The sequence below is a fragment of the Furipterus horrens genome, unplaced genomic scaffold (genome assembly GCF_987537825.1).
Source record: "Furipterus horrens unplaced genomic scaffold, mFurHor1.1.pri manual_scaffold_2, whole genome shotgun sequence".
NCBI lineage: Eukaryota > Metazoa > Chordata > Mammalia > Chiroptera > Furipteridae > Furipterus > Furipterus horrens.
The window spans coordinates 174793903-174808119 of NW_028327172.1; the positions used below are offsets into that span (position 1 = coordinate 174793903).

The 14217-nt window shown below is 36.4% G+C and overlaps 1 protein-coding gene across 7 annotated transcripts in view; it reads right to left on the reverse strand.

Moving 5' to 3' along the window:
* The window catches only part of YTHDC1 (YTH N6-methyladenosine RNA binding protein C1), a 32497-nt gene extending 18899 nt beyond the window's left edge, over positions 1-13598 (reverse strand). For 3 of the 7 annotated variants that reach the window (XM_090266804.1, XM_090266802.1, XM_090266800.1), the window contains exons 1-4: positions 12864-13216; positions 3226-3327; positions 2518-2846; positions 1979-2402 (exon numbers count right to left, since the gene is read on the reverse strand). In XM_090266804.1, coding sequence (XP_090122930.1) covers positions 1979-2402; positions 2518-2846; positions 3226-3327; positions 12864-12891 — 883 coding nt within the window. In that variant the 5' untranslated portion in view covers positions 12892-13216. Of the gene's footprint in view, positions 1-1978; positions 2403-2514; positions 2847-3225; positions 3328-12863; positions 13218-13427 lie in introns of those variants that run through there. The other 4 variants (XM_090266803.1, XM_090266799.1, XM_090266805.1 and 1 more) reach the window with 3 other exon arrangements.
* Positions 13599-14217: the final 619 nt, after the last annotated feature.

Here is a 14217-nt window from a genome sequence, read left to right on the forward strand (position 1 = left end):
ATACATTTAATTTTTTAAAAACCTTATTGTTCAAAGTACTAAAAAGATCTCTTACAAAGATAATGCAGAAAAAAAATAGAAGCACAAATATGACCCTGTCCTACTGTTTTTATGTAATGTTGAATCTAACATTACCATGAGAAATCTACAAGCATTTTTCATCTTTTTTGCACAAATAACTCCTATACTCTTTAATAAAGTTTATGATCTCCTCTCCCATCTATTATTCTCAAGTCAAAAGAACAATGAAAGTCATCTAACAAATCTTGAACAACCATCAAACTGTGTTACCTTTGTAAGACAATTACTCAAAATTCTGAGAAAAAAAGAAAGGTAAAATAAACTGAAATCTAAAAAAATTGTGGCACAAGTTGAAATCCCTTATATTTAAAAGTTGATCTCTTCTAATCAAGGAGCCCCAAATCCACTTCATTATTTCTTTTACCCATTTATTATAAAGAGAAGCTACTCCATGATAAAAATAATACTAAATACATACTAAATAGTCTCTAAAACATCTTCCACATAAGGGATCTTTGAAGAAAATTCTGTAAAATCTCCTTTATTAAGGAAAATAAGGAGTTTCAGGTATCTTTTTAAAACAAATATATATGTATCTTCTATTAACAGTTTTGATTATCAAGATTTTATTAAACAGTTGGATACCATTCAATATGAAATATCTTAACTACGATAATAATAAAGTACTTTGCTACAGTATCAGCAGATTTCAGGTCCTACCATTTAAGTAAGTTTCTCTTATAAACTTAAACAAGATGAAGTCTAAGACACAGTTTCTACCAAGGATACCAAAAAGAAGACTCCTATCATAAAATGTTTCTAACCCCACAGTTGTTAGACACATTTTCCACAATAAATGAAAATTGATATTGCCAATGCAATCTTTGTTCTCTATCCATTGTTATAAAAGATATACCCCATCAGCTTTCAAAACTCCCAAACTTAAAAAACTCTAGAGCAAAAGACTGAAAGCACTTCAGCTGTCAATGACAGAAGTAGCTGGCCATTGGCTCTGTCATCTACATTCTAACAAGAATGATTTACTAACAATGTACCACTAAAATGATAAAATTCTATAATAATGACTATGTACCTATCCTATAGACAAAAGAAGAGGATTTTTCTTGTATTGCAATGTTTAGTACATTTTACTGAAGTAGCAGATCTGGCTGCATCTTTACATAAGACAGCAGTGAGTATAATAACCCTTATACACGGGCAAAGATCTTTAAGTACCCTGGCCTCTCCTTGCTGTACCCTCTGAATTACTCCCAAAAAGAGGTCCCTCAACCCAGTGACCACAACAACCAAACAGTCCTACATTTACATCTCATGGATCAAATAGGGATAAAGTGGTAGGACGTGTAGTAATAAAGGAATGACCCAAGATGGCTCTTACCCAAGCTCTCCCCAAGACTTTTATATTCTCTTACTTTACATTTTGTACTGTTACACCCAGCTCTCTGGAGACCCTGCACCAGTCAGTCAACACACAGCTATAGAATTGAAAAAGTTTGTGCTCCCAAAAGAAAGAAAAGTTGTTTCAATCTCTACTGCCACATGATGAAAATCTAGAGGCATTTAACATGGAAATACTGTAATACCTAGTGCACAGGTGCCATATACTTCGCATTTTAAAAAGGCTGTTGCTAATATAAAGATCTAACAATTCATAACATTAAGACCCAAAACACATTTCCTTACAGAAAAACAAACTTATGTTCATTTATAATACAATACATTCAAGCTGGTAAATGCCTTTACAAAGGTATATAAATCTTACTCAAATGTTTTTACAATACTCAAGAACAGTAATTAACTCTTAAAAAAAATCACAAGGCAGTCTTATTGACATCCTCCATCTCCTCAAAAATTTTATAATTCAAACATGTTCAAGAATAAAATCAATCAGGTCAAATTTATTTTTAAAGGACAAACTTTTGCAGATAAATAGTACCTGATCCATCTGTGCCTGAACCAGATCTGACAGACCCATCTGTGAAGGAAACGGATTCAGAATCAGAGTCGCTAGCCTCACTTCGAGTGTCGTAATCATTTCCCTCTTCCTTCTGATCTCTCTCATCCTGTTCATATTCTTCCTCTTCCTCCTCCTCCTCTTCTTCGTCCTCTTCTTCCTCGTCCTCCTCCTCCTCCTCTCCATCTTCATCTACCTCTTCATCTTCCTCCGCATCTTCTTCTACCTCTTCATCTTCCTCCACACCTTCCACCCCTTCCTCCTCATTCTCAGTGTTGTTGCCTTGCTCATCAGAAGAACCACTGCTGCCAGTCTCACGGTCAGAGCCATATTCTTCAGAGTTCACCTCTTCCTTAGAAGACTGGCTGGATCTGCTTGCACGTCTATCCACTTCAAGCCCAATTCTCTGATGTTTAAAGAAAAAGGGAGTCAGCAGTCATGTAACAGACAAGGTCAGAGTGAATAAACAGTTCTAAAGCCTCAAAACAATTGCTTTGTCTTATAGCTGCAATATTTACCACCTCAGAACCATCTGGTGTAGAGGATTTGGCCCTCCTTTCCGGATCCCTTTTCCGGAGACAAGTTTTTTCCGGTTGACTCTTATAAGGTTCTCTGGAGGCACTGCTTGATAAACGGATCTTCCGATCAGCTTCTAGACGCTTGTTTCTTTCAGATCTTTGATATTCCTCATTTTTATACTCTGTGACTGATTTTGCCTTTGTACTAACTATTCTTTTATTATTGCTAACTGATGAGCTCAGTGGCTTAGAAATCAATTGTCTTGAATGAACAGAGGGCTTTTGTCGTTTGATGTCAGTAGATTCCATTCGGTCACTTTTTCTTTTTGATCCTTAAAAACACAATATAAAATGACATATAAAAGTGCTCAGGTATTACACTTATTTCACTAACGATTAACAGATACCATATATCAAAGAGGGGGGAAAGCCTCATTTATTTAAAATATCTTTTGAAATAATTTTATTCTAAAGTTAATCATAAGGAAAATACAGCTTTCACAGTATGGAATAAATACATCTATTTGAGATGTTTTCCACATTTAAAAAAATAAAAAACCAAATTACTCTTATTGATGTAGAATTAGGTACCACTGATAATGATTGTGGTTTTGGTACTAATGCCTCAAGAAACAAGTACAAATGCAAAGTCACTTTCTTAAAAAATTAAATCTCTATATACAGTTATTTTAACAAAGAACAGAATCTTACCCTTTTTCTCGTTTTTATCTTGTTCACTCTCTGGATTATACAGTTCATCATCCTGTTCTGGTACTTCAGTCAAAATATCATCTAAAACATTAAGTTCTCCATCTGAAAGCAAGAAAATTAAAATAGGGAAAATCATTATCATTAAGGCCACAGAAGTATAAGAATATAACCCTCAAAAAACCTTTATTTCAGGATGAAGACAAATAATTCCTATAAAATCATATGAAGTAAAGAAGACAATACAGATCCCTGAGCTACAAAGCCAGGAATATATACCCCATAGGGTATGAAAGGATCTGCTGGGATACAAAAGGGGATGTTAGAACTTTTATATTGTATCTTACATCCTTTAATTACTAGATGTAATTGCTCAAAACATGCACAATAAATTAGTATGGAAATACATGTGTATAACTTATAAATATACTTTTCCAAGGATTGTGTACTCCCTGCAAGATACTTATTGAGTACCAAGAGAAAAGCTGGTGGACTCCAGCATAATCAAGTAATCAGAGTTACCATCAATACTGGGTCAAATCAACATCATGGACTTCCTGCACTAAGAACAATTCTATGATATTCCTATGGAAAAATGCAAAATTTGAACCTATACATGAGGAAATACCAAACAAGCCCAAACTCAGGAACATCCAAAAATGTCAATATCATATAAGGAGACTAAAGTGACATGATTAATTGAATACAGCACGTGATCTAAAACATAATTAGGAAAACTAATAAACTCTAAATAAGGTCTATAGATTATGGTAAGTATCAATGCTAATTTCCTGATTTTGATAATATGTACTATAGTTAAGTTGATCCTAATTTTTAGGAAATACATACCTAAATATTTAGGGGCAAAGAAGCATCATGTCTGCAATTGACTAACGATTCAGGGAAAAGTGTGTCTGCATGCATATATCCACATATACATACTGAGAGAAAATGTGTGTGAGAGAGATATTACGAATTAGAAAGACAAATGTGGTAAAATGCTAACATTTGTGGAATATGGCTGAAAAGTAAAACAAAATTATTTGTACTGTTCTTACTGATATTCTGTTTGAAATAATGACAAAATAAAGTTAAAAATTTATTAATGTGCTATACAACCAAAAATGTTTGAGGCTGCTGGTATGGACTATAAATGTGTAACTAGTTCACACAAGGAAACTACTGCTATAACTTACATAATGTTCAATGGCATGAAAACCTAGAATTCACTTTTGTCACCCCATTTCCACCCTCATGCTCTCCAATAGGCCAAAGTACATCTTAGAAATACATGCAAATATTGACTACTTTAAACTAGTTTTTCTTTATAATGGACTAAATCTAATGGTAAAAGTTTTCAACACTAAGTATTCTAGTATCAAAGTTTTTCAAATTTAAGATGTGGCAAAGAGAAGTATAAAGTCATGAAACTAATGAGATAGGACAATATATTTATGGCTCCAAACAAAAAGCAAGCCCCTCAAAGTATAGCAAGGGTTATTAATCTGAGGTCTATAAGCAGGCTAGATGGGATTCAAATCTTCCCAAAGGGCGATAGAAATCAGTGACTGAAGAGAAACAACAATTAATGTAGGTGTGGTAAGAAGGAAAGCCAGGTTAGGTAGGATACAGTAAAGGTAACACCCTCCTCAGTATTTGGAGTTAGCAACAGTTGCTATTTAAAAGCATATGAATATTACACATGCTTGGAATGGCACAGCAATTTTATTTTTGTGTGATAAAATGTCTCTGTACTTTACTATTTTTCTAAAGAATATATACTGTATGGATTTTTAAATTTTCATTTACTTATTCATTTAAGTGTTATTTAAAATCAAAATATGTCAACCAAAAAGGCTTCTCTTATCTTTTGGATTCAATGTTTCCACTAATGGGAAAATTCTCTCAAGAATGGTGACAAAATTTTAGACTATATTACAAATTAAAAATATATATAATTTGATAGAAAAAAGACAGATATTTAATAATTCTTGAGTAAAAGCTCTAGTCAGAAAGAAAAGTTGGTCCCAACAGATCTTGATAGGATACATTTATAGAAACAAAAAGAAAAAACTTAAAACTATCACAACAAAGCAGGCAAGTAAATACACTGCTAGTTCTTTTCATGAAATCATGAAATATTTCTTATTTAGAAATATCAACTCAAAAGCATGAACCTTCACATAAAATTATACACTTTATATAAGTAACAGAATTAAAGAACTATGGAGTTTAATTTAAATCAACTTAAATTTCAGACATGCCTAAATCATGATTTCCCTGTTATTAAAAAGTGAATTTTTGTTTTAAAAAGCTGTAACAAATAATTATTGAAAGTCAGAAATTAGTTTTAAAAGGCATCTATAAATTCTTCAGACAACAAATGTTAACCAATGCTTACTTTTCAAACACTTTTTAACTTTCATGTGTATCATACATACATATGATACGAAACAAGTAAGGTATGTTTTGTCATCCATTTCTTTGCAGATATACAAAGTTACTTAGGTAGAAATAGATACATATGAGTCTAAAGTTCAGGAGAAACTGAAAAACACCTTTAACAAAATACAAGGAAACAATGCAAGTTATCAAACAGTGTGCACTAGATTAATTTCAAATTAGTGCACCAAAATGCTCTGTATTACCAGCATTATTGCATCTTAAATGTACTTTAAGATTAGTCATAGAATCCTCACTTAATGGTGCACACATTATCTGTATTATATCTCATGATAACAATAGGCTAACTGTGCTTTTACTACAATATTGGCAAACTAAGACCTGCATAACAAGTTCAGCACAGGGCTTCTTTTTAACCCACAAGAAAAGGTTTCTGCATTTTTAAGGTTGTTAAAAAAAAAAAGAAAAACGTGACAAATACCATGTGTGTCCCACATAAAGCCAAAAAAATTATTTTCTATCTGGCCCTTTACAAAAAGTTTGCCAGTCCTGATAATAAATGACCAAATTTTAAGTTATTTTTCTCCATCACTGAAACTACTTACTTTTTTACTAAATATGGCACAAAGGAGAAAGAGATTTGGATTTGGAAGTTAAGAAAATACAGGTTACCATTTAAGAGCTAGATATTCTTGGGAAAATTCCAGTCTGAGCTCCAGTTTCTTCACCTCTTATAGGAGGCATTTAGAAAAAAAAAATATCAGTGTTTGGGGAAGGAAACAGGAGGACAATTATGTGACTATCCTGATGAGTTTTTCTGCCTGTAAGCCTTTTTCTATCACTATCAGATTCTAATAAACCACTGGTTCTCAACCTTCCTAATGCTGCAACCCTTTAATACAGTTCCTCATGTTGTGGTGACCCCCAACCATAAAATTATTTTCGTTACTACTTCATAACTGTAATTTTGCTACTGTTATGAATCGTAATGTGAATACCTGATATGCAGGATATATTTTCATTGTTACAAACTGAACATAATTAAAGCATAGTGATTAATCACAAAAACAATATGTAATTATATGTTTTCTGATGGTCTTAGGCGACCACTGTAAAAGGGTCGTTCAACCCCCAAAAGGGTTGTGACCCACAGGTTGAGAACCGCTGTAATAAACATTGCCTGCCACAATCCTTTTGTTAATGACTAGGGAACATGATATACAAAATCTGGTCCAAAATACAAAACAAAATTTTTTCATTAAGCCAAATATGTACATGTTCTCATTATCTGTTGCTGTATAACATGCCACCCCAAACCTTGGGGGTTTTTTTTTTTGGTTTTTAAGATTTTGGTTTTTTGGGGAGGGAGCGGGGAGAAAGGCAGAGAAACATCAATGTGAGAGAGCAACATCAATGGGTTGCCTCCTGTACATGCCCTGAGTGGGGACAAAACCTGCAACCTAGGCATGTGTCCTGACAAGGAATCAAACCCCCAACCTTTTTGGTGCACCGGATGATGGTCCAAATAACACAGTCACACTGGTCAGAGCAAAACTTGGTGTTTTAAAACAATACAATCATTTACAATTGCTTGGTTTTGAAGCTCAACCTAGGTAGGTCTTCTATGGTTGCAGTTAGATGGTGTCCAGGGCTAGAAGCATGTGAAGGCTTGCTCGTTCACATTTCCGGCTGGCACCTAGGATGGAAAGACTCAACAACATCTGGGGCTTCTAGGGCATTTCTTTCTGTGGTCACTCTCCACCATGGCAGCTTCAGGAGGCAGACCTCTTACCTGGTTATTTAGGGCTCTAAAGATATACAGATCCCAACAGAGAAAGGGCCAGGCAAAAGCTTAGCAATATTACCACAATATTTTATTCAGAGACAATCACAAAAGTCTACGCAAGTTCAAACAGAGGAAACAGACCTGAGACTTCACCTATTGTTGGTAAAGGTGTCAAATATTTGGTATCCTACAGATGTTTTCAAAACTACTATCTATTTTGTTTTGTTTAAACTTAAGAGATTTTAATAATAAACGTAAGGTGTATTTTTAAAACCCCCAAAAGGCCAGAGTTTATCATACTGCTAAGTTAAGCTGCTTCCTCTGACCCTTTCTCTCACTGACTAGAAAATGTACACTCGGTGTATATTTTCATTTTTTTAAATTTAGAATGAATTAGTCATGAAGAAAAAAAATTTTAACATTTTCAGAAGTTACTGCTATTAAGAGACCAATAATCAGTGGCTATCCTTTTAGGGAAAAAAAGAAAAACTTTGAGAAATAAAGTAATGTCCATAAGTTCTCTATGGTGACTTTAAATAACTTTAGTAAATTTTTAAAATCATTCTCTTTGTTTTGAAATTTACCCTTATTCTGTATAGAAATATGTATATATTATATTACTTCATAAAAGTTTGACAGAAGCAACCCAACCTAAGAACATTAAGGCAAATGAACAAAGGAAAGCAAACGTCAGGTTAAGAAAAGTTCTAGGAACACACAATTCATGTACTACAAAAATAACTCTAGCCCTGGCTGGTGTGGCTCAGTGGATTGAGTGCTGGCCTGCAAACCAGATCTGCCGGTTCAATTCCCAGTCAGGGCACACGCCTGGGTTGCAGGTCAGGCCCCCAGTTGGGGGCATACGAGAGGCAACCACACATTGATGTTTCTCTCCCTTTCTCCCACCCTTCCCCTCTAAAAATAAATAAAACCTTAAAAGAAAATAACACTAATGTCGTATTTCTATGATAAAATACCTCACATCGTTTTTTTGTTAAGTCTACAACAAAATAAATTTTTTTCGTGTCAGTGTGATGTATTAGTCAAATGGAACACTAAACACTTCATTAAACAGTATACTTCAGTTCATGGCTAAAATCCAAATCCATCCAAAGGGTATGCAGCATCAGACTGTTAGATGAATCTAGCTCTTGGATGCTTTGTTTCTGACAACTAAAGATTCAACATAAAAATCCAAACCTTATATTATTAAAAATAAATAAATAAATAAAAAATAAATAAAAAAACGGCTTGATATTAGGGGCCCAGATTCTCACCTGATAACAGCCAGCTGGAGCAGTCCTAACAGTTTTCTTTTAAGATACAGAGAAGGTAGCCTATGTGAAGGTCTGGTATGAGAAAAACCTGGTTTTATGCCTGGTAAATAAGTATATTTGCTAATATAGCCTGACCATGAACTGTGCTTGCTCTTCTATTTTTTTAAACGTATACTCACCGTCACCTATTGTATTAAACAAGTACATTATTTGCCTGATCCTGGTATGCATATATCCTGAAATCCCTAAATAACACTGATGCTTAATAACTGCAAATCAATTGAAGATTCAGTTCAATAAACAATGAGGCACAGGGGACACCAAACTCCGTTTTAGTACATATGGTACTTTGTGAGAGTACAAATGCGTAAGAGGATAATTCTACTTAACTCGCATGGACTACCTGCCATGACAGACTGCAAGCACCGTGTTGTCAGAGTGTCTACATTTTCAAGAGAATTCCCAAATTCAGAGTTTCATTTGGAATTGCCTGCCTTTTAAATGTTGCCTAAATTAAAAAACAACAGGCTGGTGTAGCTTGAGTCCTCTGTGGAAGTGTCATCATCTGTGAACCTTGTGCTTTCCCAATATATGATGTACATGGACTTCATTTAATGCTCAGTGGTGCAAGCTAATCTAGCAAGATCTCAGTTACCACAAAACTATCAGCAGAGTTTTTACTCAGGGGTATAAGAAGCAAAAATAAGGAAATAAAAAGAATCATTATTTTTAGAGCCTGTTCAAAAACTGACAAGACGATCGCAGTACCAAGGCTTTATGGGGGATTTTGGTTTGAGATAAACATGGGAATTTAAAAAATCTAACTGGTTTTCAAAGTAGTTAACCTTTAGGTTATATATGCAACAACTCCAAAATGAAGCCCCCAGAATTAAAATGACTAAAATCTCACAATTCTGAACCCAAATGTAGTATTCTTTCCACTTTAACCTTGCAATTTCTGGCCCAGTAAGGCCACAAACTCCAGGGATATTAGTGTAGAAAATTAGCCTTTATCTGACACAGTCCATTTTTGTTTTGTTTTTTAAACCCAAGAAGCTTCTAAGTCAAGAGACAAAGTACTATTTATTTCAGGGTCCAGCCTCAGACTAGGACTTCAGAGAGTATTTAAATAAAGAAAACTGGCAGGTAAATATACATTTTGTTTTCTAAACAGGGCATCAGAGTACATTATACTTTTTATTTTAATTTATTTAATATAGTTTTACTGGTGTATGGCAATGGAAGAAAATTTCCTGGAACCTCCTTTTCTGATACATTTTACATTAGACAGTCTCTCAGTCACTTTTTTGTCATTCAAAGCTGTCAGTCCTCTACACAAAATGTAGAGATTTGGATTTCCCATCCTAACCATATTTCCTGTCTTCCAAAAAAGCATAGAATTGAAGTCTAAGAAAAGCACTTTTAATTTTTTATCCCACTTTTATTATAGGTAAAACAAATATATTAGAATGCCAAATAGGTACTCTATACTTTATAGAGCCCTAAATAAAGTGGACCAAGAGTCAATCTTATCCTAAGGACATACTATAGGGAGGACTGCAGTATGCATATACATTATGTGTGTGTACATATAACTGCCTGTACATATTTATATGTACTTGCCTGCATGTGTGTGCATGTATGTATGTAATTCAAACTCTGAAACTCTTAGCTTTGGTCATCAATAGCAAATGTCACATAACTAGTCAGTTATTAATGAACTCCAACCCGTAATGATTTACAACAACACAATTACTGTACAGCAGGAACCTGGTGAGCAAGACACACTTCTCCTGGCCCTCATGGAGCTTCCAGTTTGGTAACCCAGAAAACAGTTACTTATGAACGGGGTAATTCATTATTCACATTAAACTTTGTAACTATTCTTTGGAGAGAATTTTATAAGAGCTTAAAAATAAAATTTATAAGCATAGTATAAAAGCATACTTCCTCATACAAAAAAACAACATATAGTATCAACATTTCAAATTCTTTCAAATCACCTTTTTGGACAAATAATCAAAGGAACTGGTAATTTGTCCAGTTATATAGCCTTTAAGCTGCTAATTATGGTTATTACAGAAGCTTCATAGAACTTAATGTCTCTTTATTACTTAATGTCTTAGATGATGTGAAAAACCCAATAATCAAAGGACTCCACGACTAAAAATATTTTAACTGTTCTGTTATGAAATCATTTAGAAGGGACCTAAGGTTTGTGACACGTCTAAGATTCTTGCAAAGTTTATCTTTATAGTTTCATATAAAATAACTGATGATACTACATACTCAGCTGCCCACTTTTTCTTGTTCAAATATGAGAAGAAAAGGTCAAGTATTGATTTTAATTCTGGCTATTACTCTAGGTGTGTGACAATGACCAAGTAAGTTTGACACCCTGGGCCTCATTTTCCTTATTTGCAAAATGGGTTATTCTAGAAATCTTCCCATTCCCAAATTAAATAAGCAATTCAGATAGGTTCGTATTTGCTAGCTTTCCCAATAAACCTGAGATAATCATTATCTAAACTGTAAAGATAAGCACTTTATCAAAAATTTTAAAACAGGTAACAAATTCTGGAAGTTTTATAAAAACTTCAAATGTGAAGCCTTTCAAAAGTAGGACAATTAATATAGTGGCATTACTGCTTCCCAATTAAGAGTTACCAAGTTCATGTATTTAGACTGCATTTTCACCAGTAACTCCATTTCTAAAACAAAAGTATTTAAAACATCACCCACTTTTCTTCCTCAAGGTATGTTACTGCGTTTACTCTATTACTGACTTACAACCATGTTTCAACAGACAGTGAATTCTGGAGAGTAGTGAGTTTTAGTCATTTTATATTTGCTTCATCTCACCCACCACAACCGCCATCCACTCCCACACAATCAAACGTTGGCTGAATTATTGATTAAAAACATTTGGTTTAATACCTACTAATTAAAAGCAGTTTCCTTTATTTACTAACACCATATATTCACACGCCTTCTGGATTTCTCAAAAAAGTAGGGATGGATATTTTTTAGAATTCATAGGAAGATTAAACTATCCTAATTCAACTGCTTTAGGACAGGAGCAATATCTTAAACTTATTCTCAACCACCCCCCTTCCCAAGCTTGTCCCTATGCTAGGGCGTTTATTGCAGCATGAAGACTCCTTTCTCTGAAGAAAAATTAGAGAAGAAAAGAGTACAGGCCTAATGCAGCTAGACTCTAGAGCCCATTTAACAAATCCCCACCCCAATTAATTAGACACACAGAAAGGTAGATCTGTGAAATAAGCAGATGTGTCCCATTTTTATCAACCATAACCTTCCAAATCTACCGTGATAATCTCAGGGTTGGAAAAGAATTAAGGCAGCATGTACTGATCCAGGATCTACATTAACGTCTCTAGCGACTGGGGGGGGGGGGGGGTCGGTATCTCCAAAGACATGGCATTCTATTCTGATATCATCAGTTCTCCCCATATTTCATTGTATTTATCCCCCCACCCCACTCTCTGTAATATAATTACACTCGTTAGTTCCTGGTTGTACCCTCTGAAAGCTAAGCACAACAGTTTTATCAGAATAGTGACCCGAAATTTTTTGTCGGGCTTAAGTCATACAATTATGTTTTCAAACGTCGTATTTTCCAAAATAAGTATTCTAGGAACCAAACTGGCGATTTTTACCACGTTGCCTATTTCATAGGAACAGCCAGGAGGAGTTACTTGCACATATAATCCTCCTGCCTATACTACTTTTTAAAACATGCTCACTTACCAGACTACCAGCTTTGATCGTGGCACTAAGGGTTTTCGAAATTCGGCCTAATAGAAAAGGTTATTCTGCATTGTACTGGCATAACCCTGCCGGGAAATAAACCCAAGGGCCTGCAACTCAGAACAGGCCTTATCTGAGCCCCGCCCCGGACAGCTAAACGGAGAGTGAAGAGGAGAATTAGGATCAAAGAAAAACTCTAGGCCAGAAGAAGTGTTGGGTCACATGGAGATCCAGGACGAAAGGGCAGGTCCGGTATCTTCCAAGGTGTGTAAGTGTCTCGGTGGGCGGACCGGCCGCGCGCGGGGAGCCTAACCTCCCAAACCCCCACCCTGCAACGGAGAACCACCGCTCCACCGACCCACTCCCGAGCCCCGCCTCCGCCCGTCACCTTTATCCGCACTAACCTTTCTCCTCCCGGCTGTCGGCCGCCATTGCTCCTCTCCTGCTTCCGCCGCCGCCGCCGCCTCGACGCGACTCGCGCGTGGGCCGCAGCCGCGGCAGCAGAAGCACGGGAACGTCCGTCAGTCCGTCCGCCGGGCTGCGTGCTCCGCACCTTTGCCTCTACCACTCACCTTCCTCGACTCACCCTTTTTCTCCTCGGCTTTCCCCTTTCTCCCTTCTCCCCTTCCCTCCTTGCACTCCAGCCTCGGGAGGCCTAGGCCCAGTCTTCCCGATGGGGCTTAGGGATAGGAGGGGGGGGTAAGGGGGAGGGAAGGGAAACAGATGGCGACGGCGGGCGGCGCTAAAATGGAGCCTGCTTCCTGCGTGAAACAATCCTACTCCCAAAATGCCGAGCGCTGTTTACGCTTCGTTCCTCCCTGGCAACGTCACAGTGCGGGCAGGGGCGGGGAAGCGAAACGGGCAAGAGAACGTGACACAAATGTCGGCATGTCGTCCCGCCCCCTGCAGCCCGGTGGTCCCTAGAATAAGTGTTTCTAGCCATTAGGCCGCCCGAGTTAGTTATTTACCGCGTTGGGTATCCTGACGGGGATCAGTTTTCTCATCTGAACCGCTTACTGGAGGGCCTTCCACCTTCAGGGCGAAGACTTCCTGTCGCCCCGCAGGACTTCTGAATTTCAATTCCGGAAATCGGAGACTTATTCAAAGCAAGTCTGCGCCTGTCCCTTTCCTTTGCTGCCACCACTTTCTACTCTGTATACCACGGGTACTTGCTTAGTTGATGTCCCAGGCCTACGCAAAGGCAGCACAGGGCGCAATCAGCTCACGTCACAAAAGCCTAGTGGTTTTATTTTTAATCGGGGAGAGGAAGTATACTGCGTGTTAATATTGCATTTTAATTCACATAATAAATTTGATTTAAAAAAATTACCTAGGCTTCAGAGTACACAGTTTATTGAAGAATAGGGAAAAATTGAAACTACAAAAGTGACGAAAAATTACTTAACATAATATGGTAAAATATGCAAAGTAACTTAAGTTCATTGTCCAAAGGAATGAAAATTAATCTTGAAAAGAATTTAATTTTGTTTCACTGCTCCATAACTGTTTACAAGGGAAAGAAAATCTGAAGGAAAAAAAATGTAACATTATGTGAAAACAAACAAATGGTATGTTCGGAGAAAGACAAGAGTCTCCAGTACCTTGGTCCTTGATGGCCTTTGTAACAAGTTGAGACCAAATTGAAGGCCCTGGAAGATCTTTAAGGACCACAAAAGAATGGGGAATTGTTTGGAGTCATCCGATGGCTTTTCAGGGAAAAGAGAGAAGGAAAAACAATTCAGTAAATATTGGGTTGGC